Here is a 27,991-nt window from a genome sequence, read left to right as displayed (position 1 = left end):
CTAACAGCACAGATCATATTTCAAACAGATAATTAAGGACACACATGCTACAGTATAAATTCACATGATTGCAAACATCAGTATATTTCTATACAATTCTTCTGTATAATACACAATTCAGTTAAAGGAAATCTGTTGTTTCACTTAAATTTTTCCACATGAGGTATGAAATCACTTAGTTAATCAAGCTGTCTTCGCTCTGATAGCAGCACGCTTTCCAGTAACAGCCTGCACAGAAATGAAGGCATCAGTGTTATTAACTGAAAACTTAGGCAATAAACTGAGTGCATAATTCTGAACAAATCCAAAAGCATTACATGAAAAATTAAATTCATCAGAAATATTCAAAAGGTATAAGTCAACTCCTCATACATATCTGCATAAAATCATATTTTTACAAGAGTAATTTGGAATAACTGTTAATGACCAATGTAAATAAATAAAAACATAATTTACATGCCATACCTGGAAACCAGATTTGATGCTAGCAACGGAACACCTAGAACCACAAGTTTCACATTGCAAGAAAAACAATCTTGTATCTTTCTGCAAAATAGTGTCAGGTGATCTACAAGTGTGACACGTCACATATTCCTTGATATACCTCCTTAATACATTTTCAATCTGTTTCTGCTGGAAGCGTCCTTTAATAATGAGCTGATTATTTCCATCTACAGACCCACTGGTTCCTAACTCTGCTAATAGGAAATCTAGTAAATGTTTTGGTTGCCGATGTAATCTGTAAAAAGATACCAAAATTAATATATAAAATTACAAAATAAAGTAAGTTATGTAAGAGAATATAGCCTCCGTACGTTTTACATATTTCAGTGAAGTTGGCAAAAGAGGTTTTCTTTGTTCCAATACGAACAACCTGTGGAGGTCTCATGACAAACTTTTGTTTCTTTCCTGCTACCATGTCAGGATTTTTGTCTCGCATTATATCAAAAACACGGGTCAGCAGTTCTTCATAAGTATAATCACGATCAACTCCAAACCATGTTGTCTGGCTGTCTTCAACTGAAAACACAAAAAAATGTCTCAGGGAAACTAGTGTTAACACTCTCAGTATGATGTTACATAGTGTCATTTAGGCATGAATGTACAAATATCAAATCTATTAATGATACAAACTTACAAGTTTCCTTACCAGGTTCTGGACACTTCTCAACCTCAGTGCAGCATGTTTGAGAAACACAAAATTATGAAAATGAAAGCCACAAATGCAAGAAAGCAGCATTACAAAAATACAGTATTGAACGGTATAATCCAAACTAGGCCTATTGCTTTTTCCTTTCAGAATCACAGCACAATTGAAAAAACATGGGCTGAAATCTGTACCTGCTATACCTTTGCCTTATTTAAACATACAAACATACATACCTACAAATATGCATACATACATAAAAACAAACAAAGAAAACATTAAGTATGACACTCACATAGAGTGAAAACAAAGCAGCTATCTTTGGATGAGGCATCTGATGATTTCTTCATTCATTTCGTAGAGTCTATTGATATAACAATAACACTAGACTCCTGCTAATCCAGCCATTCCTTGCACATATGGGTGCTGGATTAGTGGAAGTGTCTGATTACTGAGTGTGTCTGAAATTTAGATTATGAAAAGGATAATTGCTAATCACCATATGGCGGAGATGCTGAGTCATAGAAAGGCACAACAAAAAGACTATCGAAAAGTTAGCTTTCGGCAAACAAGGCCTTTTTCAAAAATAGAAAAACAAACACAAACACACACACTCTCTCTCCCTCCCTACGTGTGTGTGTGTGTGTGTGTGTGTTGCATTTGCCATGAGAGAGAGAGAGAGAGAGAGAGAGAGAGAGAGAGAGAGAGAGAGAGAGAGAGAGAGAGACGTTTTCACATTCGTTCAACAAGGAGACAAGAAGTGCAAATCAATAATGTTTAATTTATTCCAAAATTCTCTGATCAATGGTCTGAGTTGAGGCTGCTGCAATGAGTAGAAGAAAGAGTGCTTGTAGACAACTGGACTTGAGAGTCACATTAGAAAGATGACTAGGAGCTTTATCAATAATAAAGTTAGCTTTCAGTGAAACTGTTTCTTCTTCAGATTTTTTCTCATAGCTGTTACAAATGTCTTGTGCAAACAACTGGGAGAATATTTCTCTGTCCATCCAAGCTTTCTTCTGAGGACAATATTACACTGATAGTGTACTTCTGTTGCCGTGTTTATGGCAATGTGGATGCTTGAATTTTCCAATCACCATAGGCGGCTGTTTATGATTACCATTTACATTACAACACGCTATTATTCATGGCAGCTAATGTTTTTGAAGGCAGCATCTTGTAAAAGAGGCTGGTTTCATCAGCATTGTGCAAGGCACCAGCAGTTAAATATTCTCCCTCTATTATCTTACGTACCTTCTTTACAAGCTCATCTGGATGCTTTTTGCTAGATGAGTGACTTTCTCCAGTGACTGTCAGAGAAGCACTTTATGTCATAGTCAGCTCTCCCTTGCTGCAAACAAGTTACTGCCACCAAACTGTTTGTTATACGCAGCTGTGTCTTTCTCTTTATTGGGTGACTGAGTGGAATTATTTCACTGCACAGTAGTATGAACCATCTATAAACAACTATGTCCTGTTGTTCTTTCTCACAACCTTCCATTTTCCCAACTCACTCACTATTCCACACCTACATCTATACTCTGCAAACACCATGAGGTTAATGGCAGAGGGTATGTCCCACTGTATTAGTTATTAGCGTTTCCTCCTGTTCCATTCATGCATGAAGTGCAGGAAGAATTATTGCCTGTGTGCATCCAGCAATTATTATTATCATCATCATCCAATTGTGAGCAGTACATAGGGGGTTGTAATATATTGCCAGAGTAATCATTTCAAAGCTGTTTCTCTAAACATTGTTAATAGAGTTTCTTGGGATAGTTTATGTTTATCTTTGAGTCTTCCAGTACAGTTCCTTCAAAATCTCTGTTATACTCCTCCAAGGATTAAACAAAACTGTGACCATTTGTGCTGCCCTTCTCTGTATACAATCAATATCCCCTTAGTCCTATCTGGTATGGGTCCCACAAACTTGAGCAATATCCTAGAACTGGTAGCACAAGTGATTTTTAAGCAATGTCCTTTGTAGACTAATTGCACTTCCCATGTTTTCTACCAATAAACTGAAGTCTACTTACTACCTGTTTTACCCATCACTGAACCTATGTGATCATTCCATTTCATATCCCTACGAAGTGTTATACCCAGGTATTTGTATGAGCTGGATGATTCCAACAGTGGCTCATTTATATTATACTCATAGGATACTACACTTTTCATTTTGTGCAGTGCAAAATGTTACATTTCCGAACATTTAGAGGAAGTTGCCAATCTCTGCACAATATTGAAATTTTATCAAGATCTGACTTAATATTTATACAGCTTTTTTCAGATAGTACTTCATTATAGATAACTGCATCATCTGTAAAAAGCCTTATTTTGCTATTAATATTGCCTGGAAAGTCGTTAACATGAACAACAGGCATCCCAACACACTTTCCTGGGGCTCACCCGAAGTTACTTCTACTCTCCATCCAAGATAACATGCTGCGCCCTCCCTACCAAAATGTCCTCAATCCAGTCACAAATTTCACTTGACACCCCACATGGTCACACTTTTGACAATAAGCATAGGTGCAGTACTGAGTCGAATGCTTTTTGGAAATACAGAAATACTGCATCTAACTGGCTGCCTTGATCCAAAGCTTTCAGCATATCATGAGAGAAAACTGCGAGTTGGATTTCACGCAATCAACGTTTTCGAAATCCATGCTGTTTGCCACTGAGGTCATTCTGTTCAAGAGAACTTATTATATTTGAGCTCAGAATATGTTCTAAGATTCTACAACACATCAATGTCAAGGATATTGGACGGTAGTTTTGTGGATCTCTTCTACTACCCTTCTTGTGGGCGGGTATGATGTGCCTTTTTACATGGACTGGGCAAAGTTTTTTGTTCAAGGGATGTGCAATAGTTCATAGTTAGAAAAAGTAATCAGCCAAAACTACAGTGCAGAATCTAACAGGGATTCCATCGAGGCCTGGAGCTTTGTTCAATTTTAACGATTTCAGCTGTTTCTCAACACCACTGACACTAATACTTATTTCATTCATCTTTTCAGTGGTACAAGGATTAAACTGGGGCTATTCTACTGGGTTTTTGTTTGTAAAGGAACATTTGAAAATGGAGTTGAGCACTTCAGCGAAAGCTCTGTTGCCCTCTGTAGTGTCGGCAGACTTGCCAACACTACGCACACTAATTGAAAGAGGCGGCCAAGATGCACGTGCTAACTCATGAAGGATGGAGTGAGGTCTGAAACAGGATACGTAATGAATGCTATAAAGAAAAGTACGTAGCTCCTGGAATACTTAACTTTTAATCCATCCTTGTTGTATACATCGTTCTTGATGAGACAAGTGAGACTCTTTAGATACAAGCTATGTAAGGCTAATGGCGCCTTGCTAGGTCGTAGCCATGGACTTAGCTGAAGGCTATTCTAACTGTCTCTCGGCAAATGAGAGAAAGGCTTCGTCAGTGTGGTCGCTAACAAAGTCGTCATACAACTGGGGCGAGTGCTAGTACGTCTCTCGAGACCTGCCGTGTGGTGGCGCTCGGTCTGCGATCACTGTCAGTGGCGACACGCGGGTCCGACATGTACAAATGGACCGCGGCCGATTTAAAGCTACCACCTAGCAAGTGTGGTGTCTGGCGGTGACACCACACCCTCAATTCCATTTCCTGTTTCATTCACTAAGGACTGGACAAAGACTTTGGTGCCACTTTACAGCCTTTACACATGACCAGAATTTATTTGGGTTCAATGAAAGATCATTTGATGGTATTCTGCTATTGCAGTCATTGAAGGCATCACGCATTGCTCTCTCTACAGCCAAACATGTTTCATTCAGCATTCTCTCTCTCTACCCCCATGATTTTTTTTTCACCTATTATGCAGTATTCTCTTTCTTTACAGTGACTGTATACAATGGATGTTTCCTCCCACTATGAACTGTCCTACTGGGTACATATCCATCCAGTGCAAGGTGAACAATTCTTTTAAACTTGAGCCAGAGTTCCTCTACATTTCTCCTGCCTGTGCTGAAAGTTTCAATTTCCTCAATGAGATATGACACTACTGATATTTTATCTAGTTTACTGAACATGTATATCTTTCTGCTTGGTTTAGTTGGCCTTTGCACTTTGGTAATAATTGTTGCCCATTTCAATGTCGACATCCTCAAAGACATCATGTCTATTTGTTGCAATTAGATCCAATATATTTCCATCACCAGTGGGGTTCCTTACTATTTGTTCTATGCTGTTTTCAGTGAAGGCATTTAATAATGTTTCACAAGATGTCTTATCATGCCCACCACTAACAAAACTGTAATTTTTCCCAATTAATTGTCAGATGATTAAAGTCTCCACCAATGATTACAGTATGATTGGGGAACTTACATAGAAGTGAACTGAGGTTTTCTCTAAAGTTCTCGGTTACATCAAGAGACGAGTCTGGTGGGCAACAGAAGGATCCAATAACTTTATGCCCACACCTGCTACTGAGTTTTGCTCAATCAATTGCAGATTCAATTTCTATCTTGGTGGATATGTTTCTTGTCTACTGTGACAAATACACCACCTCCACTTCTCATTTGCGTATCCTTTCAATATACACTTAAATTTTACCAAAAAATCTCACTGATCTCTATTTCAGGTTTCAACCATTTGTGTTGAGAACTGTCGATTAACAAATAACACTTATTGCTTTTTGATGTCATAACTAGTTGCTCATCCAACTTTGTATTCAACAGCAATGGATTTCTGTGAAGAACCTTAGTTCAACATATCTTAAGTTTCAAGTTTCTGCTCGAGTTAGATACCACCGAACTGTAAAGAAAGCCACAATTTCAAATATGGATAACATTGCTTAACATCATAATGAACTAACATTGTTGTGCACAACAATTTACAGCTGTGCACTTCATTTCTGCTTGGACGACCGGAGGCCAGGCATGGCCTAGATTGCTGAGAATTTAGTGGATAATGATCAAATAAAGGATAACACAAGAGAGGAGGGGGGGGGGGGGGGGGAAATAATGGCACATGGTTACAAAGTTTAGGAACGAGTGCCAGTTTTTTAATTTATGCTGTCAGTGACAAACATTAAGAAACGATGAAGTGCGGCCCACAGAACATGGCCCACAGCTCTGGCAAAGAATGATCCCGTAACATAATGAGAGGAATACATTCAAAATTTTGCAGAAAACCGATCTATTAGATCAGATAGTTTATTAAAAAAATATGAATAAATAAAACAAATTTGAAATGTGGTACACAAGAGGAACTAGAGGTACAATGACCGCACAAGGAACCGATAAACACCAAACCAAAGTTTCCCTACAATCCACCAATATCTTCTGATACCATGACAAACTGCACTGACCAACTACACCATAATTTAGGAAAACAGCGCATTTGTGTGAACAATGCACACTAAAAAGCACTGATTAGTAAATTCATTCAGTCAAATTCATGATTTAATTGTTATGTATGTGAAGACAGCTTCAAAGATAATTTTGTGTGTGTGTGTGTTTTTTGGGGGGGGGTGCATGTTTCTTTTCCACTGACTGCTGCTATTCTCAAGAGTATGACGAGTATTGAAATTTGATGGGCATGCAATCCAAAAAACCACTGCATGTTTTATCATGATACTGACTTTGTATTTGGTGCAACCCAGTCTTCAGAGGTCTGGTGAATTATGGGGCATAATGATGACAACAGACATAACATCAGGATCACCAACAGTGGACATGGGCTCTTCCCAACTGTTTATTAGAACTATGGTTTTTCTTTTAGGGAAATCTTTCTCAAAGTGAATACCATCTAGAACTATAGATATGTAAGACATAATGCAGCATACCATTTTCTTTATCTTCTGCTTTCTCCTTCTCGTCTTCAGCAACAAGTTCATCCAGATCTTTCCTTTTCTTCTTTTTCTTTTTGGTCTTTGAGAAGTCCATATCTAAATCAAATGTGTCCTGTAAAATGATATGAACAGTAAAATAGTGTTTCATTTGACAACTCTTCACATTAGAGAAGCTTTGAGTTCGAACTATCCCTTTTCAAACAGATATTGTTCACTGGCTTTCTTTTTCTTTTGAGATGGGTCAAATCGTGTTCTCTACAAGCCTACAAACATCAACTGAATGGTGAATCTTACAAACTTGCAAATTTCAAATGGAAAGATAGTATCAAACTAGAGCTGCTGAATAGAACTTTGAACTGAACATTTTTTTGCATGAGAAGTTTTTTTTTGTGAGTTATATTTTGTTGTTACCATCAAAATCCTTCCTGGTATTCAGAAGATGAACTGTACATAAGGGAAGAAACAATTTGGAAGATGACGGCAGAATTGAAAAAGATTGGTAAAAGTGTACGTAGAGTGTCCGTGGCTCTTCTGTCACATGCCGATGTTGCTAATGGTTTGTGTGATGAATGCTAAGAGGTGAACTTGGTGTACCATGAGTCAGATGTGGATAGTCAATCACACTGCTTGTTCATAATTTCCTATGCTTTGTAAATGAAGTTTGTTGGTACTTTGTGCTGCTAGGTTTCAAGTTAACTACAGCCTTGAAAACTGTGCCAAATTCTGAAAGAAGGCCCATAAATAAGTGATTGCAACAATGAATGTAGACCTAAGGCTATGCTACACAACAATCTGTAACCACAATCATTGTTTGGTGTTCATATTCACTAGCTTTAACACAATCCATCCAATTTATCACATTCCAACCTAATCTATATCTCTGACAACACTACAGATCAATTTGTTACCACAATCATTTCATGGTCTCATGCTCACTGGCTTTGCCAACTCTCAACCAAATTATATAACATTCTTGTCAAAAGCAAAAGTAATCAATTCATATTTTCCATAATTCAACCATTCCCATTGCCTACCAAATTAACCATGATCAAAGGCAACGAACTGCCAACAGCAGCACACAACGGGAGAACCATGGACATTGCAAGTGCACTTAAACCAAAATATATTTTCAATGTTGTTGTGTGGGAAAACCTTTAACTTGTGGACTGCTATCACAATTATTTGCTATGGCAACTCATTTCTCCTTGGTTGTCAGATGTAATATAAATACAAATTTTGATGCTGACTGATTGTAACAGGCGGAATAATATTAACAGGCCCTAAACTTTAAAGAGGGAGTGCATCAACAGCAACCTGTAACACAAGAAAAACTGAAAGATGGAATTTTGCAGGTGACTGCTAGTTGTGAAGATACATCATGGAGCACAACACTACTTAGGACAATGTAGAAATTTCTTTTAGAATAAGCAAAAAAGTTCTCTTTTGCATTACTTTTTACCAAAAATATTTTTTACCAAATAAACGTTATTTTCTTGCTGTTAAATGACTAAAATATACGATCATTTAAAATTGAATTATGTACAAGTTTTCCTCTATTCTATACTGAAGAGGTATTTTAATTCATATACAGTATCCCACAAGATTTAAGTTTCCTTCCTAAAATACTGTTCAACTTAATAATGTCATGAAGAATTTCACACAACAGGAAATCACTGCATCATACATAAACTTTTGAGACAAAAAAGTGTCATTTTGAGGTCCCTATTTAATTGCACTAATTATGAACCAAATTATCCTTAGAAACTTTTTGGGATAACTGTAACCCTAGTTTCAGCAGATTACAGGAAAGGCACTGTTCTCCATCAAATTCAACTGGGAAAATTTGCCACAAAACCATTTCACCTGAAGACTAGATAAAGCAAGCAGGTCCAATATAGACAGTGGAGAACAAACATTACAGCACGTGAAAAGTTTTGGTTGCATGATACATAATTTCACACAGTATGATTAAACACCTTTCTGTGATATTTGCACTCTTACTTCACACCATAACTTATATAAGATACTTCAGAAAGTACGAACAGACACCTATTTGACACATACCAAAGTTGTAAGAAAAGTAGCCTACTATCAGTGGAGAAACTTTGAGTAACAATTTCCTCTTGTTCAAGGAATGAGAGACCTGACAATGACAAAAACAGAACATTGAAAGGCTAGTTTATTTGGGAAGTCAGTGACAGGTGTATATCTATTTATTGATCACCTTGTTAATAAAGGGTAGCTTCTACCTGTCAAGTCAAAATGCTTCACTTATTTTCTCTCTCAATTTGAAGCACTAAGAATAAAACAAAGACTGTGATTACGAAAAGGATGTATGGCAAGACAGGATTTCTTGATACAATCTACAATTCTGTGCTTCATATGCAGTTGAACTCTTTATTTTTGGCCACTTACTCTTATCTTTTGAACTTAGCTTCATACGACACCACCTACACAACAGTCATAAGATATGTACTCAGCAGACGGGCAAGTAGAAAAGACAACAGGAAACATTAGCTCTGAAAAAGAATTTCGATATTAACAGGCTAAGTAATTTTCATTTTTTCTGCTTATTACCTCCTTTATTTGGTAAAAAAATATCCACACACACACACACACACACACACACACACACACATACATTTATTATATTCTAAGCTGGATTTTTCATCAATGCAACAAGTTGTGGATCTCTTACAAGGTAAAACACACAACTTGTATGTCAAAAAGCCACGAAAGATCACAAAAAAGTAACCTGATAACATATCAAACCATGCAGGCCTGAGCGAAGGACTTGACACTGCACGAATATAAGTGTAAAAAAGTGTGACATTTTTGTACACTTTAAGTGCACAAAGAAACTGACAGATAAATTGTGACCCCAACAAATGAAAAAGAAAGTCCTTCAATTATCATATCAACATGATCTCTTCAAATTTACTGAACTTGAAGCATTATAATTAATTTCAGCTGTTAACGTTGTACCAGGTGAAATAGAAACATCTTCAGTCAATATGGAGATTTATACAGGGTGATTCAAAAAGAATACCACAACTTTAGGAATTTAAAACTCTGCAACGACAAAAGGCAGAGCTAAGCACTATCTGTCGGCAAATCAAGGGAGCTATAAAGTTTCATTTAGTTGTACATTTGTTCGCTTGAGGCGCTGTTGACTAGGCGTCAGCGTCAGTTGATGCTAAGATGGCGACCGCTCAACAGAAAGCTTTTTGTGTTATTGAGTACGGCAGAAGTGAATCGACGACAGTTGTTCAGCGTGCATTTTGAACGAAGTACGGTGTTAAACCTCCTGATAGGTAGTGTATTAAACGTTGGTATAAACAGTTTACAGAGAATGGGTGTTTGTGCAAAGGGAAAAGTTCTGGACGGCCAAGAACGAGTGATGAAAATGTAGCACGCATCCAGCAAGCATTTGTTCGCAGCCCAGGAAAATCGACTCGCAGAGCTAGCAGAGAGCTGCAAATTCCACAATCAACTGTATGGAGAGTCCTACGAAAAAGGTTAGTTATGAAACCTTATCGTCTGAAATTGGTTCAAGCACTGTCTGCAGCTGAGAATCGATTTCTGTGATTTTATCCTTGCTCAAATGGAAACAGATGAATCTTTCGTTTCAAAGATTGTGTTTAGTGATGAAGCAACTTTCCACACTAACGGGAAAGTCAACCATCACAATGTCTGTATATGGGGCACTGAGAATCCACGGGAAACAACTCAGTATGAACGTGACTCGCCTAAGGTGAACGTTTTCTGTGCCATTTCAGCCAATAAAGTTTTTGGTCCCTTTTTCTTCGAAGGTGCTACTGTAACTGGACTACAGTTTCTGGAGATGTTAGAGAATTGGCTGTTCCCTCAGCTCGAACAAGAAGCACAACAATTCATATTTCAGCAGGATGGAGCGCCACCACATTGGCACTTATCTGTCCGTAACTACCTGAACGTCAACTTCCCGAGGCGATGGATCGGCCGCCAGGCAACCCGTGACAGAGCACTTCATCTTACCCCTGCGATTTTTTCTTATGGGGGTATGTTAAGGATATGGTGTTTCGGCCACCTCTCCCAGCCACCATTGATGATTTGAAACGAGAAATAACAGCAGCTATCCAAACTGTTACGCCTGATATGCTACAGAGAGTGTGGAACGAGTTGGAGTATCGGGTTGATATTGCTCGAGTGTCTGGAGGGGGCCATATTGAACATCTCTGAACTTTTTTTTGAGTGAAAAAAAAAAAAACCTTTTTAAATACTCTTTGTAATGATGTATAACAGAAGGTTATATTATGTTTCTTTCATTAAATACACATTTTTAAAGTTGTGGTATTCTTTTTGAATCACCCTGTATTACTAGTGTGGAAAGGAATGTAATAAGTAGGTACAAGAGACGAGGTTTTCTGCTCACAAATACACAATTAAAAGTAACTTTAACCACGGAAAGTGACTTTTTGAACTTTGAGTACTATCACTGAAACGTACAAATCATTGCAACAAATAGTTTCCACTTTTGTTTAACTGATTCCACAAATATATCAAATGAAGGATCCATTGTTTAATAAGGATGTAAAAAAGTAGGTAACACGAACTGAACAAATGACATACAAATTTTTCTTTTTAAAACACAGAACTAAAACACCACTCAGTAAATTCTCAAAATGTTTGCATAAAGGATTAAATGCTCTAATAAACAATGAAGGACATATTTAGCAACAATAGATAGTTTTTCAGTTAAGACTAAAGTACTGAAAATGGGACTTGTTCATCTAAAATTCCAAAAGATTGTTGCAGTGTTTTGAGCTTTCTGATTCGCTTATGCAACTTTTAAGTTGTTTCCCAATTTTGGCACTGAGAAACAAGCTTAAAACGAGAACCAAAAACACCGTGAACCAAAATGAAAGTATAGATATAAGTATTCCATATTTAAAAAGACTTTCTTAAACTTATTCAAGAAGGCTGACATCAAAATTTCTTTTTGCACAAATAAGAAGTTAGGACACGGAGTACCTCACATCATAAAAGAATATACAAGATGTATTCAATAATTAAAGGCTGTTAGCTACATTTAAATGTGGTAGCTAAGAACAAAGTTGTGAGAATGTAGTGTCATTTATCGACTACTTACAAGACCACTAAGTCTCAGTTTTGACTTTTTAGTAATTTGACTATGGGTGGAATGTAATAATGTCTTGAAAAATCCATCTCCATGTCGAGAAATGTGTGCTGTAATTCAATCCGAGTGTGCAAAAAGGCTCTACAGTTGTTTAAATTTCAAATGGTTCAAATGGCTCTGAGCACTATGAGACTTAACATCTATGGTCATCAGTCCCCTAGAACTTAGAACTACTTAAACATAACTAACCTAAGGACATCACACAACACCCAGTCATCATGAGGCAGAGAAAATCCCTGACCCCGCTAGGAATCGAACCCGGGTGCGGGAAGCGGGAACGCTACCGCACGACCACGAGCTGCGGACTTTAAATCTATCGGGAGTAGTGACCACTTTATGGAGAAATATAGTAGTAAAAAAAGAAGGTTAGATAGTGGTTTCAATACTTTAAAAGAGTTTGCACAAATGGGTCTGATGAGCAGTGGAGTGGCAGGCTAAGCACCCAGACTGATAAAATCGTGCAACAAGTGGAGGGGGGACTGCAATCTGATTGGTGACTGGTGCTCTGACTGATGAATTTCTAAGTGTTAAATACATGTTAGCCAAAGTATGTGGTTACAAAAAAGTAATTACAAATACCCAGAGACGAATACCTGAGCCTAGAAATGCCATGCCACCTGGATTTGCATATTATCCTTTCAGGACATATGCCTCAAACCAAAACCTTGGCAACATTACGTTTGATAACTGCTTGTGATGCAGGTCCTAATTTTATTACCTTATTTTTCTTGTAAGGGGAACACTACAGGTGGTAAAACTATAATGTTCCATATCCTCATCAGCCAACACACCCTTTGTTTCAACAAGCCATAACTCATCCCCCACCGTCACTCCCTTTTCCAGCCATAATATTTCAATTTCAATCGAGCAGCATCCTGGTTTTGCTACAGGCAAGTAGTGCAATATTAAGTAGAAAGCTACAGTGTAATTAACTTCAGTGCAAGGTTATAACTTTATATACCGTGACTGCAACAGCATATTCGCATGTCACTGTTTCTCAAGTATACAATCCCATTATTTCATCCGAATCTTCAGGTATGACTACTTTGACTCTAGCCATACAAGTCCTTACATGTTTTACAATTGGCCAATTTCTCTCTCCAGTTTTGAAAGATATATAGGTTACTTCAGAATCTAAAAATTTCTGGTCTTTAACTGCCTGCATTTCCTGGACATCTGATACTTTACCTCAACTGCTGCTTCTTCCTGTAGAGCTTCAACTTCCATTGGCCCTTCCTCCTTTATTTTATTAGTCGTATCGGGTAAGGCCCCGTCAAGCTCTTCCAAGTTAAAAGTCTTCTTCTTCTTTTTCTTCTTTTTACCAAAATTTTCAAGATCGAGATTGGTATCTATGATAACCAAGCAAAAATTAATACTTATACAATGCTCCAGAACTTAATAAATTTTTTTATAAACATTAAAACTAGATGAAAATACTGCAAGCAGTAATACAAACTACTGAAATCGTTTACATTTTCAAAGCATATGCTTCTCATACTGAAACTGAGAGGAGGAAAGATAGCTAAACGACATCACGATAAGCTGGTAAGGATTGACTTAAAATGAAATTTTCAGTCTGCTGCGAAATGTGCACTCATATGAAACTTCCTGGCAAAATAATATTTTGTGGCAGATTCAAACTCGGGACCTTTGCCCTTCACGGGCAAGTGCTCCACCAACTGCATTACCCAAACCGTGACTCATGAAATGGGGTGGGAGATGAGAATGGGGATGAGGTGACGGCATGGAAGGGGTGGAAACTGTTGGGTGGAGGTTGTCGGGACAGTATGTTACCGTAGGTTGATGCCGCGATAATTACAGGAGCAGAGAACGTGTTGCACAGGTAACTCCCATTTGCAGAGCTCAGAAAAGCTCGTGGTGGTGGGAAGGATCCAGATGGATAGGGTTCACAGCAGCCACTGAAATCATGTGTGTTATGTTCAGCTCCATGTTATACCACAGGGTGGTCTTCTTTGCTCTTGGGCACCGTTTGGTGCCGGCTGTCCATCCTGATGGATAGCTCAATGGTAGTCATACCAATATAAAATGCTGTGCAATGATTGCAGCAGAGCTGGGAAATTACATGACTGCTTTCACAGGTGGCGTGACCCCTCAGGGGGTACAATAAACCTGTGACAGGACTGGAATAGGAAGTGCTGTGTGTGTGTGTGTGACCCCTCAGGGGGTACAATAAACCTGTGACAGGACTGGAATAGGAAGTGCTCTCTCTCTCTCTCTCTCTCTCTCTCTCTCTCTCTCTCTGTGTGTGTGTGTGTGTGTGTGTGTGTGTGTGTGTGTGTGTGTGTGTGTGTGTGTGTGGATTGAGGTGGTTTTGCACCTGGGTCTTTACAGGTAGGTGATCCTTGTGGCAAGGGGTTGGGACTGGGAGTGGCATAGGTATGGACTAAGATGTTGTGGAGGTTGGGTCGGCAACAACACCACTTTAGGAGGGTTGAGGTATCTCAGGCAAGATGTCCCTCATTTCAAGGCATGTTGATAGGTAATCAAAGCCGGCGGAAAATATGGTTCCGCTGTTCCAGTGTGGGGTCATGCCAGAGTATATGGGTTAAAAATTTACAGAAAACTAAAAGGCAGTAATATATTTAACGTGGAGTTAGGTTCACCGAAAAGACTACTACTCTACACCTGTCTGGTGGAAATGTATTCCCATTCTACTGAAGAATTCTTTGAGGACAATTTTACAGTCTGAACAAGGAAATTATAAATTTACTTCTTTACACTGGAAACTGTAGTATGTAACTTTGTAGCAACATCTCAGAAATGTATAAAAAACTATGTAAAAACCCGATATATCTCCATTACATCAAATCAGCAATCATTTGAAATTTTATGTTATGAGGTGAATAAATCTATTTATCTAACTTATGGTGTAATAGCCAAGTCTCAACAGAAGTGCACTTGCATCAGGGCCAGGGGACGAAGAAAGTGACTATAGCTTTTTAGCTCTTTACATGCCACACCTTCCTCATTAAGAAACAAAAACACTTGGAAAATACTTAAATTCTATGTGATATCCAGCTCAGCTACTGTCTGTCACCTAGCACATACCTGACATAAAGAGTAATATATGGATATAGTGAAGTAAAACCATTAAATTTTTTTTTAAAAAGTCAGAAAAAGATATTACTGACACTAATGTGACTATACTGTGATTATGGGGTGTGAACTGTAAAAATAGTACTACAAAAGCCATTATTTTTATAGCCTTTTATTTAGGCTACCAGTTTCTACTCCTCAATAGAGCCATCTCAGGCCCTGTAGTATGCATGACAAAAAGCATCCAATTGTACAAGCATATAACAGGGAACCAATACCTGCACCTGGTTTCCACAGAACACTTCACAAGCAATATTTGAACTTCACACATGCCCTATAATACAAGTGTAAAGAGCACACATTACTCATGATGTCTCCTATCGACAATAGGTACAAATATTGGTTCCCTGCTATATACTTGTGTAAGTATGCTTTTCGGCATTCATATCACAGGGCCTGCAAAATGACTATTGAGAAGTCTAAACTGGTAGCCTAAATAAAACGCTATACAAACAGCAGCTGTTAGAATACTATTTTTACAGTTACTGCACGTTGTCAGTGATCAAACACAGTATCTGGCGTTTGTATATAATTTCTTTGTAGATGAAGTGATGGCAAACTTCCGGAGATTTCAGTCAATATGTTACTTTTATTACCATCAACCTCCATTTCCTTTGGAGCTTCTGGTTCAGCTTTAGGCAGCGGCTCCTGATTTTGTGGTTCTTGGTTTTCCTTATCTGTTGTTGCTGGATCTCCCGTTTCATTTCCATCCTGTACAGTGCCCTCTGCTAAGGCTGCATCAATGTCAAATGTGGTCTTCTTCTTCTTCTTTTTCTTCTTTAATGTTGGGTCAAAAATCTTTCAATAAAAACAAAAGCAAAACAATGAAACTTTATGAAACAAGGACATAGGCTTTTTTATAATTTACTCAAGTTTCTATTGGAAAGAAGTTGACCTAATAAACTTGTACTGTGAAAGTTAATGCTGCTCTGAACACAAGAATGTTAGAAAATTTTCAATACGTGAATTTCTTTAATCACAGTCTGATCAAATAGTATAAATCTGGACGTAATTTGTCAACAAACTGTGTACTGTATTGACTGATTATTATGTTGTATTCCTTCTTAAGGAACAATTACAACTCTAAAGGGTAATACTTAATATTCTGCTTTTTATTTCTGAGTGCACCAACAACTATTTATATTTTGTCCTTAAGTGTAACAAGATACTGCACATGCCTTATATCAAGCACATGATTATCTTGTTTATACTAATAAATCAGAATACCTTCAGCAATAAGGCCAATATCTACCTTTAATCAGATGATTAAGTAGCATTACAATAGCATATTGGGTAAATAAGGAACTGTACAAAGATCACTTATGTATTTCAACCATACAAATTACTTTTGTGCTTCATTTCTAATAATGCACACAGGTATATTGTGGTCTGAATGACTATTCAGTGTGGCAACACAGTTGTGGCAAATGATGTGTCAAATACAAAGAAGACAGTATTCTATGTAAAATGGATAGCAATGAAGTTTCAAGGCAATTACATTTGTTAAATGGAGCTATGAATACAAATAATGATGACTTTTGTTAAAGAACACAATTCCCTTCTCTAGCCTGTAAGACAGAAAGCACATTAGTGTTCAACCTGCAGGCAGCCGCCATCAAATCAAGAAATTTGAGTCATGAGAAACTATCTGGTTGCAAACAGTTCCTAATCAAACAATGGATCAAAATCCTAAGTTAAATTTGAAACCTCTCTGCAGAGTACTGTGATGTGATGAGAAAACTGTAATGAGTTGTTGATAGAGCACAAGCTCATACTGGACAATGATAGGGTACAAAATTTGTTGACGCCAGTCTGAATTAATTCAAAGAAACTATGACAAACCTAAATCCTGATGGCTGGACAGATTTGAGGATTTGGGTCTCTCTCCCCACCCAATGGGAGTCCACCACATTAACCACGATACTATCTCAATCAGTGAGATTCTGGTGCAGTCTATTAGTAAGGTGGAGATGTCAAGTTTAACAGCATCTTCAGTTTCAGCCAAAAAAAATTGTGTGCCAACACAGCATATCAACCTCTCCCATTACAAACACCAACAAGGTTTCTTTTACAATTTTACTTATTGGATTTCAGATATCATCATATAACCTGCTTACTGTTTAGATAATATGAAAACTTATCAGGCATTTACTATTAATGCCAGTAATGTGATGACACGTGTGTGTGTGTGGTTTTTTTTTTTTTTTTTTTTTTGGGGGGGGGGGGGGGTTAAGGGCGCTCAACTACTGAGGTCATTAGCGCCCAGTCACAGTTGTTAGAGCACATGGAATCTAGTAAAACTCAAGGGGAGGGGGGGACACCAGAAAGTCCTGACAAAGATGCAGATAAAATACGTAAAAAAGTTAGATGTCTTTGGACAAGCCAGTCAAAGTTATAAAATGCAGAACACGAGCAGCTGCTCGAGCGTCATCAGCTAAAATATCCGGTAAAGTAGATGGCAGGGACAGGGCAACACGAGATTGACTAAAGTGGGGACACGACAATAAAACATGGCGCACTGTTAATGCTTGACCACAAGGGCACTGCGGGGCTGGGTCACCGGAGAGCAGGTAGCGGTGGCTAAACCGGCAATGCCCAATCCGCAACCTGCTCAGAAGGACCTCTTCTCGCCGAGATGGTCGGGAGGAGGATGTCCAAGCAGTTGGGAGCGGTTTTACTGCCAGGAGCTTGTTTCCTTGGAGGGATGACCAAGCATCCCACCACAACGACACAAGCCTCTTACAAACAACCCCACGAACGTCAGATGACGGGACACAATGGGAGGCTGGCCGAGGCAGGAGGACTGCAGCCTTGGCTGCAGCATCTGCAGCCTCATTCCCAGGCACTCCTACATGTCCGGGAACCCACAGAAAGCTGACAGGAGAACCATTATCAGCAAAAGAATGGAGGGACTGCTGGATCCGTTGCACCAAGGGATGGACCGGATAGGGAGCTCCAAGGCTCTGAAGAGCACTGAGGGAAGCAGAGCAGAGTACATACGATGAATGGCGGTGGCGGCAGCCATACTGAACGGCCTGATGGAGAGCAAAAAGCTCAGCCGTAAAGCTGGAACATTAGTCGAGGAGCCGGTATTTAAAGGTGGCGGCACCGACGACATAGGCACAGCTGACACCATCGTCAGTTTTGGAGCCATCGGTGTAAATAAAGGTGTGACCGGCAAGTCGAGCACGAAGTTCGACAAACCGTGAGCAATACACTGCAGCCGGAGTACCCTCCTTCGGGAGTGAGCTCAGGTCGAGATAAATATGAACCGGAGCCTGGAGCCAAGGTGGTGTCGGGCTCTCACGCACTCTGAAGGTGGTAGGGAGGGCAAAATCCAATTGTCGAAGCAGGCGACGGAAGCGGACTCCAGGGGGCAGCAGGGCAGACACATACAACTCGTACTGACGGTCGAGAGAATCGGCGAAGAAGGACTGATAAGAGGGATGGTCGGGCATTGACAACAGCCGGCAGGCATACCGACACAGCAGTACGTCGCGCCGGTATGGTAATTCGGCAGTTTCAGCATAAAGACTCTCGACGGGACTAGTGTAGAAGGCTCCGGTCGCAAGACGTAACCCCCAATGGTGGATGGAGTTGAGACGGCGTAAGAGGGATGGCCGAGCAGACGAGTAGACGAAGCTCCCATAATCCAGCTTCGATCGGACTATGGGCCGATACAAGCGAAGCAGGACAGTGCGATCCGCTCCCCAAGATGAACCACTAAGAACTCTGAGGACATTAAGGGAACGTGTACAACGGGCCGCCAAATAAGAGACATGCGGAGACCAACAAAGTTTCCTGTCCAATGTGAGCCCTAGAAACTTAGTTGTTTCCACGAATGGGAGAACAACAGGACTGAGATGTAAGGATGGCGGAAGGAACGCTTTATATCGCCAAAAGTTGATACAAACCGTCTTCTCTTCAGAGAACCGGAAGCCATTTGCCACGCTCCATGAGTATAGGCTGTCTAGACAACGCTGAAGGCGCTCCAGGAGGCATGTTCTCTGGGCACTGCAGTAGATCGCGAAGTCATCGACAAAGAGAGAGCCTGAGACATTAGGTGGAATGCAATCCATAATTGGATTGATCGCGATGGCAAAAAGGGCTACGCTCAAGACGGAGCCCTGAGGCACTCCGTTCTCCTGGAGGAAGACGTCGGACAATACGGAACCCACACGTACCCTAAACTTTCGATCCGTTAAAAAGGAATCAATAAAAAGGGGCAGGCGACCGCGTAGGCCCCACCTGTGCATAGTGCGGAGGATACCTCCTCTCCAACAGGTATCATAAGCCTTCTCCAAATCTAAGAACACGGCTACCGTTTGGCGCCTTCGCAAAAAGTTGTTCATGATGAATGTCGACAAGGTCACAAGGTGGTCAACAGCGGAGCGGCGGCGACGAAAGCCGCATTGGACATTGGTAAGTAGCCGTCGTGATTCAAGAATCCAGACTAACCGAGCATTAACCATGCGCTCCATCACCTTACAGACACAGCTTGTAAGAGAAATGGGGCGGTAACTAGAAGGAAGGTGTCTATCCTTCCCAGGTTTGGGTATAGGAACAACGACAGTGTCACACCAACGCATGGGGACCTGACCTTCGGTCCAGACGCGATTGTAGGTACGAAGAAGGAAGTTTTTGCCCGCCGGAGAAAGGTGTGCCAGCATCTGAACGTGAATGGCATCTGGCCCCGGAGCAGAGGACCGGGACAGTGCAAGCGCACGTTCGAGTTCCCGCATAGTAAAGGGGGCATTATAAGTTTCCAGATTCAGCGAGTGGAAGGAAGGTCGCCGAGCCTCTTCTGCCTCTTTCCTGGGAAGGAAGGCAGGGTGGTAATGGGCGGAGCTTGAAACCTCCGCGAAAAACCGGCCGAAGGTGTTGGAGACAGCCACAGGATCAACAAGGACCTCATTACCTGAGGTTAGGCCAGGTACCGAGGAGTGGGCCTTAATGCCCGACAGCCGGCGCAGGCCACCCCAAATGACAGAAGAGGGAGTAAAACTGTTAAAGGAGCTGGTGACAGAGGCCCAACAAGCTTTTTTGCTGTCTTTGATGACTCTACGGCATTGCGCTCGGAGTCGTTTGTATCCAATACAATTCGCCAACGTAGGATGGCGGCGAAAGGTGCGTAAAGCACGTCGTCGAGCATGGATAGCGTCTCTACAAGCCACATTCCACCAGGGGACGGAAACGCGACGTGAAGAGGTAGTATGAGGAATGGAACGTTAGGCAGCATTGATGATAACAGCCGTGAGGTATTCGACCTGACTGTCACAACTGAGAAAATCGTGGTCCGGAAAGGTCGCCAGGGAGGAGTAAAGTCCCCAGTCAGCTTTCGGTATGTTCCAGCTCGAAGGACGTGGGGATGGGGTGTGGTGCAGGAGACGAACGACACAGGGGAAGTGGTCGCTCGAATAGGTGTCAGAAAGGACATACCACTCGAACCGACGGGCAAGAGTGGTAGAACAGATTGAGAGGTCCAAGTGGGAGTAGGTATGAGTAGAGTCCGAGAGGAAAGTCGGGGCGCCAGTATTGAGGCAGACAAGATTGAGATGGTTGAAGACATCCGCCAAGAGGGAGCCTCTTTGACAGGATGCAGGAGAGCCCCAAAGGGGATGATGGGCATTGAAGTCGCCAAACAATAAAAACGGTGGAGGAAGCTGAACATTCAGGTGCATCATGTCAGCCCGACTAACTGCGGATGACGATGGAGTGCAGATGGTACAAACTGAAAAAGTAAAAGCAGAAAGAGTAATACAGACAGCTATTGCTTGGAGTGGGGTGGTCAATTGGATGGGATGGTAATAGACATCATCCCGAACGAGCAACATGACCCCACCATGAGCTGTGATACCGTCCACAGGGGTGAGGTCATACCGCTCCGAGGTATAGTGGGTAAAGGCAATACGGTCAGTTGGGCGCAACTTGGTTTCCTGGAGACCAAGGACGAGTGGACAGTGCAGGCGGAGGAGCAGTTGTAATTCCTCCCGATTAGATCGAATACCTCTTATGTTCCAAAGTAACAAGGCCATCGCTAGTAAAAAAGAGGGGGAACGAGACGGGGGAAGAGCTGGTCACCTCGACGGCCGCGGAGGGCCAGGTTTCGAGGGAACAATACTACAACTGGCGGGAGGCGGATCCTGCTCCATCGAGTCGTCGCCAGCTGCGGCTGCTGTCCCGGGTTGTGTAGAAGCGGCAGCATCATTTGCCGACGAGAGGCCGGCTGAGCGCCTGGCAGCAGAGCGTCCAGGCGAAACTGAGGACGGCCGGAAGCAGCGACTCACGGATGGAGCGTCAGACGAAACGCGCCAGGGTGGAGAGGGGGATAGAGACTACTTCTTGGAAGTCCGAGGAGGCACAGGGATGGTGGGCTAGACCCGAAGGAGGTCCTCATGCGCGGGGTCCGTTTTGGAACGCCGGACCTCGGAAGCTGGGGTCTGGAACGTTTCCCCGATAAGACGCCTGAGAAGAGGATCGCTTCTCAGGCGGGGGGGGGGGGGGGGGTTTAGAGGAGGAAGGGCGGCCCCTGGGGCAAAGGGGGCGGGGGCCGAGGATTTGGAAGGGAGGGATTTGGGAATTTGGGAGGCGGAGGCATAGACCCGGATGGGGGGAGGAGGTGGAGGGGGGACAGGATAGGGGTAAGGATACTGTGGAAGGAGTGGACACGACTGAGGCAAACGAAGTGGTCAACGTCACGGGATGGAGGCGGTAATACTTCTTCCTGGCCTCAGAATAAGAGAGACAATCCAAAGTTTTGAGTTCTTGAATCTTCTTCTCCTTCTGATACGTGGGGCAGTCTAAGGATCTAGGCGAGTGGATGCCAGGACAATTAATGCACCGAGGTGGTGGGGTGCATGTATGTTCCTCACGAAGAGGACGTCCACAATCGCCACAAAGGGGCTCAGCCTCACACCGTAACGACATGTACCCAAAGTGCAAACACCGAAAACAGCGCATAGGAGACGAGACGTAAGGTCGCACGTCGCACATCACCTTTACCTTCTCCGGGAGAACGTCCCCCTCGAAGGCGAGGATAAAAGCCCCGGTGTCGATGCAACGGTCTTTGGGGCCGCGCTGGACTCGCCGGACGAAATGCACGCCTCGGCGCTCCAGGTTGGCCCTGAGCTCCTCATCAGATTGCAGCAGGAGGTCCCGATGAAAAATAACCCCCTGCGTCCTATTCAGTGCCAGATGCGGGACAATGGACACTGGGATGTCCCCTAGTCGGTCGCAAGCCTGGAGCGCCGCGACTGTGTGGCGGAGGTGGTCTTTATAAGAACAGACCCCGAACGCATTTTACTAAGAGCCTCGATTTCCCCGAAGATGTCCTCGATGTGCTGAACAAAGAACATGGGCTTGGAGGTGGCGAACGTCGCCCCATCGGTTCGAGAACAGACCAAATAGCGGGGAAAGTACTTCGCCCCAAGCCGGCGGGCCTGTCCTTCCTCCCAGGGAGTGGCCAAGGGGGAAAGGGCAGGACCACCAAAACCAGAGACAGTAACCTTCTTTTTAAAAGACTCGGCTGCAGAGCGACCTGATACATGTTGACGTTTCATCTGCGAAACGTCCGCCCCGATACCACCCACTCCGACCAGGGGCTCTCCCCACGGGCGCCACCCAGCCTCAGCAAGGGCCACCTGGCAGGATGACCGTTGCCGGGAGTCCTGATGCCCCAAGGAGACGGGCATCTACTCCTTGGCCGACGTGGGGAGGGTGCAGCTCAGGTATCGGCAGTATGATCCCTGTGTTATCAGGGGGCTACAACCTAGAGGGTACATGACGACCCCACCACAACGGGCTGGCTACCGTGCTGGATTTCGGGTGCCATGGAAAGTCCATCATGATCGTAGGTGCAGATGGGGACGCACTATGGGCGTAACTTGTGCAACCCATCAGGCGTTTACGCCCAATTTGAGGAATAGTGGGTATGGTTACAACGCCGTTACAATGCTGAGTGCCAAGGTCTTAGTGCACTGAGGACCAGTGGTACACCACGTAAGGCGTCCTTCCCCAAAAGGCTCGTACTTCTGTAGAATTTTGAAAAATGGTCAAACCCCAAGGGGGACCATCACATGGAAGGCCGAAACGGTTGAAACTCCTTTTAGTCGCCTCTTACGACAGGCAGGAATACCTCGGGCCTATTCTTACCCCGGACCCGCAGTGTGTGTGTGTGTGTGTGTGTGTGTGTGTGTGTGTGTGTGTGTGTAGGGCGTGGGGTGTGGGGGAGGATTGCCTTATCACATCAATAGGCATGATGCTTGGCTCTCTTGATATAATTTGAATAATTCTGTCAACTGCAAACTTGCAATTTAGAACGCTCTTTTAACACAGCCTCTGATGTTGTCAATAAGATTTGCTTTGGAGTGCTGCCTTAAAAACTGCACCAAAAGTTTATTATTTTTTCTGTGCACATTTTGCTCAAAATGAATGACAATTGTTACCTTCAACTGAAAAAGTTTTAAGTCTTATAAATACTACAACTTTATACAAGATAAGAAACTCCCTGGAAATCCTATGACAACACAAGTAGGCCTACACTTGTACTACAGAAGGAAGAATCCTAATAATTTAGAAGTATCCAGTTAGGCCTAAACTTTTCCAAAAATAATCTCAAGCTGGTTTCTAACTGTTTTGTTTAGTATCAGCTCTTTTCAAAAGAAAATTTTCAAACAGCTACTGTCAGCATAGGTGAATCTGAGGTGCACTGCTTCAAAGGGACAAAGCGTACTGCTCCTACAAGAACACAGTGCACTAGGTGTTTATATATGTAAATTTTTTTCAGATATCTAACCATTGCAAACTCATAACTATCACTCCTATAATCAATTACTAGGCATTTCATCACCCAGTAAGGCATTAGTACCATGTGGAAGTTGATAGCCATCTCTTATTTTGGAGCAACATGTTCACAGGCACCTTTCAGGTTAATTTTTGCTGTCCTAGATATTTCACAACTTCCTGGTAAAAACTGAGCACAACAAAACTGAAGATTGCGGTGCCACCAATGGGCTTTAATCCGTAGTGTAAGCAAGATGGCGGACACCCCTATTTCAGGTTGGTTGGTTGTTTTGGGGAAGGAGACCAGACAGCGAGGTCATCGGTCTCATCGGATTAGGGAAGGACGGGGAAGGAAGTCGGCCGTGCCCTTTGAAAAGAACCATCCCGGCATTTGCCTGGAGCGAATTAGGGAAATCACGGAAAGCCTAAATCAGGATGGCTGGACGTGGGATTGAACCGTCGTCCTCCCGAATGCGAGTCCAGTGTCTAACCACTGCGGCACCCGCTCGGTCCCCTATTTCAGGTTCATACAAATATGGCAACCATAACGTCACTAATTACACGCACAAACACAAACATTACAAAAAATATTTAACTGCAGAAATAGCATGGATTTAATGAAACAACTGCAGGAACTTTTTTTTGTGGTGACAAACTAAATATAATGACAACGCTAATATGGAAGACATACCAAAACAAACAGTAATGCAAAAATCCAGTAAACGAAGTCCTTAGCAACCAAAAAAACCACAATTAAAAAAAAGTGGTATCAGAAATTTCACTTTAACAATACAGCTCAAGCAAATCCTACGACACCGATAAAGCACAGCTCATTTCATCGTAAGATCCACCACTAGTAACAAACAAAAAACTAGAAATTAAAGTTCCAACCATTAACAACACAGTGAACTAACAATTCCAAAACTAAAAACAGTGAGTAGCCAGTAACTAACGAATTAAAGTAACAAACTGACAAGCCAACAAAAAGAAACTTACCAGAATACAGAGTAACTAAGCACTAAGTCCAATGCCACATTAAGAACACTCACACATAACTTATAAACAGAGAAACTCAATCTCAGAGAGCAGCACCACAACCGACATAATGCCGTCACCAAAAGCATGCAACCGAAATAGGGCACGCAAACATAACATCATGTAACACAACATAGCTACATTATAGGTTCCACAAACTTCAGTTGACCCCTTAGGACAATTACCTCAGGCGCATTCTTTCGTAGTTAAAGAAACATTACTGCAGGTGATTTTGCTGGGTACATTTCCACCCAATTTCTTGCTATACAATGTTTGACTGAACATCTGAGCAGTCAATTATACTCTATAGCTACCACAAAACATACCACTGAACAACTACACTTATAACAGATATACTCTGCATGGCAAACTGTCGAAATAGGTCTACATAAGTAAAGAGGCTGTGCAGGGTAGCTAAATCTACACCTATGCAACTCCAAGCACCATAAGAGTTATCTAGAGTAGCTGTAGTCCTACCCACAGTTTATTAACTGAATATTTATATCACCCTACGGAAAACACAGTTTGGTTTTAAGAATACTGAAGAATGGGATACAACCTGTCAGCTTTAAGAAATGATGTCACAAGTTACCACAGATGATGAATTGCAAAGAAACAAATGTTGAGAAATAAAGGAATTTAGTACAGAGAAAACATCCTAGATATATATCATGTACATCCATATTCCAAATGTAATGTTACATAGGCCTATATCACTTTCTTTACAGTAGAAAAATTTTTAGTATCCTATTCTTTAGTTGATCTATATATGTCAACTGAAGGATATGATACAACAGCTAAAAAACTGCATGAAACACCCCAGTTAACATAAATAGGTTGTATCCAGTACTTCAGTTGTCCTACTACGAACTGAAGTATAGGAAATAAATTTTAATGCATCGATTTTTTCACCTTCCCCGGTACCACATCCAACTGAAGAATAGAAAACTAGCACTAGCGAAGGCGAAAAGAATGACAAATGTAAAATACTTCCATTGATATACATGTCAACTGAAGAATAGGCTACAACCTACATAATGCAACTGGGGTACTCTTCTTCTTCTTTGCTAGTTATAGTATCAACAGACAAAGAGAGAATTCAGAATTTGTAGACAAATGATTTAAAATTACCACAAGCAACAAAACGCATGAACAATATCTTTCTCTTAATAACACATTCATTTATTTTTATTTAGGACTATGAAGTTCTGCCACAGAAGATAACCGATTTATTATTTACAGCTCAAAAATAAAAAACTAATATCGATGACTAACATATGATGTAATTCGTCAAAGCCGACAAGTTGTATCCCATTCTTCAGGTGACTTTGTTTCTTAGCAGCCAAATGTTTTTCAAGTGTTGCGAAATTGTCAGCATGTACAGTACTGACTTGGAAATTTATTTATTTATATTTATTTCTACTGAAAAAAACCATGCTTCACCATCCTTGCCAGATCCGATCAGAATGTGTCTATGCTTTGTATTATGCATGCAATGTACCTGACATGTCTTATACTGATATGCTGAATGATCAAAGAGCAAAAGAAATGTTAATATTAGAATTAACAGTACATTATTTTATTGTTTATACATTTTCCAAATATTTCTTAGCCATCTTAACATCCTTAGGGTGTGGCTTTAGCACAGACCACTCTAATGTGCTTATCATCTCAGGAAATGATGCAATAGGCAAAAACAATATGGAGTAAACAAAGAAACCAGATTCAATTTTTCTGTTAGAAATTAAGATTATTAGTGCCTTTTTCTATTTATTTTATGTGGCAAACGTCCAGTTTGTATGGTAATAAAACAGGATACTTCTTTGAGAACTAATCATACTTCAAGTATCAATTCAGGGGAGGTATATTACCAAGATGGAAATCATAGCTATAGATTAGATTAGATTAGATTAGATTAGGTTCAGTTTTCATCCCACTTACTAGTATAGGTCTACATGTTCAGTTACACCAAAACTGATCCTTTGTATTTAACTGAGACCCACACGCTTAAAGATTCCCCATTGTACTCTATGAACTTCTACAAACAATCAATAGGAGATTGTGAAGGCTAGTTGTACAATTTACTGTCAAGGAGAGAAAGAATGGTTACGTGCCATCAAACTTTAAATATTTATGCATCCGATATCCTATGTGTTATAGATACCACAATAATCCTCAAGCACATACTACATCCAATTATTTAAACTTCGGTGATTCTTCACCGTCTGAAAATTCAATATTTTCTGCATTTTAATAACATCATGAACGGTATAAATTCATAAACATTCGTGCTTTTTTGAACACACTTAAACGTTTGGTTCAAGTTGATGTGATTATCAATCTGCAACCCAAGGTATGTTTTTCATTGTTTACACATTTTCCAAATTGTTCTTATCTATTTCAGCATCCACAGGTGTAGCTTTCACAAAGACAAATCTGTAGACAACAGTTTCGTTCATAAACAACTTTCTGCTTACAATTACACTAACAACATAATAAAACCACTTGCTTTGCCTATAGCTAAATTCAGCGATCGATCCGAGTAATTTTTAACACACTAACACGTAAAAAATGCTGACAAGTTACATCAAAGTAAGGCTATTTCAGATCTGCATTATGATACGCAAAAATACAAGATAATTTAGTAGTACTAATCCTCAAATACAAATACTTATTCGCATATGTATACATAACCTACATAGCACTGTTGCTTACCGACTCTTCATCCGCCATTTTCGGAAATATCTGCGACGCCTCTTACTGTATGATTCTCAAAACTCACTAACACTCAATCGATTTTTACGCAGTATTTATACCTCCTAATGAAATCATACACCACAATATTGCATCAGCCTTACTTCTCCATTGACACAGCCACATGCAATTGCAAAGATTCCTTATGACACC

General features: G+C 41.1%; 1 protein-coding gene across 1 annotated transcript; it reads right to left on the bottom strand.

Moving 5' to 3' along the window:
- On the bottom strand, positions 1-27,991 carry LOC126260202 (eukaryotic translation initiation factor 2 subunit 2). Its single transcript, XM_049957485.1, has 7 exons — positions 27,800-27,991; positions 15,865-16,066; positions 13,340-13,500; positions 6,967-7,084; positions 816-1,020; positions 466-739; positions 1-228 (listed from the first exon to the last, which is right to left on the bottom strand). Exons 1-7 carry the CDS (start codon positions 27,815-27,817, stop codon positions 184-186), a joined length of 1,023 nt encoding a protein of 340 aa, XP_049813442.1. The 5' UTR covers positions 27,818-27,991; the 3' UTR covers positions 1-183.

Source organism: Schistocerca nitens, chromosome 5 (assembly GCF_023898315.1).
Source record: "Schistocerca nitens isolate TAMUIC-IGC-003100 chromosome 5, iqSchNite1.1, whole genome shotgun sequence".
NCBI classification, from domain to species: Eukaryota; Metazoa; Arthropoda; class Insecta; order Orthoptera; family Acrididae; genus Schistocerca; species Schistocerca nitens.
The sequence above is the reverse complement of the archived record's forward strand: the minus strand, read 5'-3'. Positions and strand labels throughout refer to the sequence as shown.

Bases quoted from the DNA above. Each gene is read 5' to 3' on its own strand.
- LOC126260202 (XM_049957485.1), bottom strand. The intron at 7,085-13,339 runs GTAAAGTATCAG...ATCATTTTACAG, and splicing joins AGGAAGAAGCAGCAGTTGAG to GACACATTTGATTTAGATAT. The intron at 229-465 runs GTATGGCATGTA...ATTTCTGTGCAG, and splicing joins GCATCAAATCTGGTTTCCAG to GCTGTTACTGGAAAGCGTGC.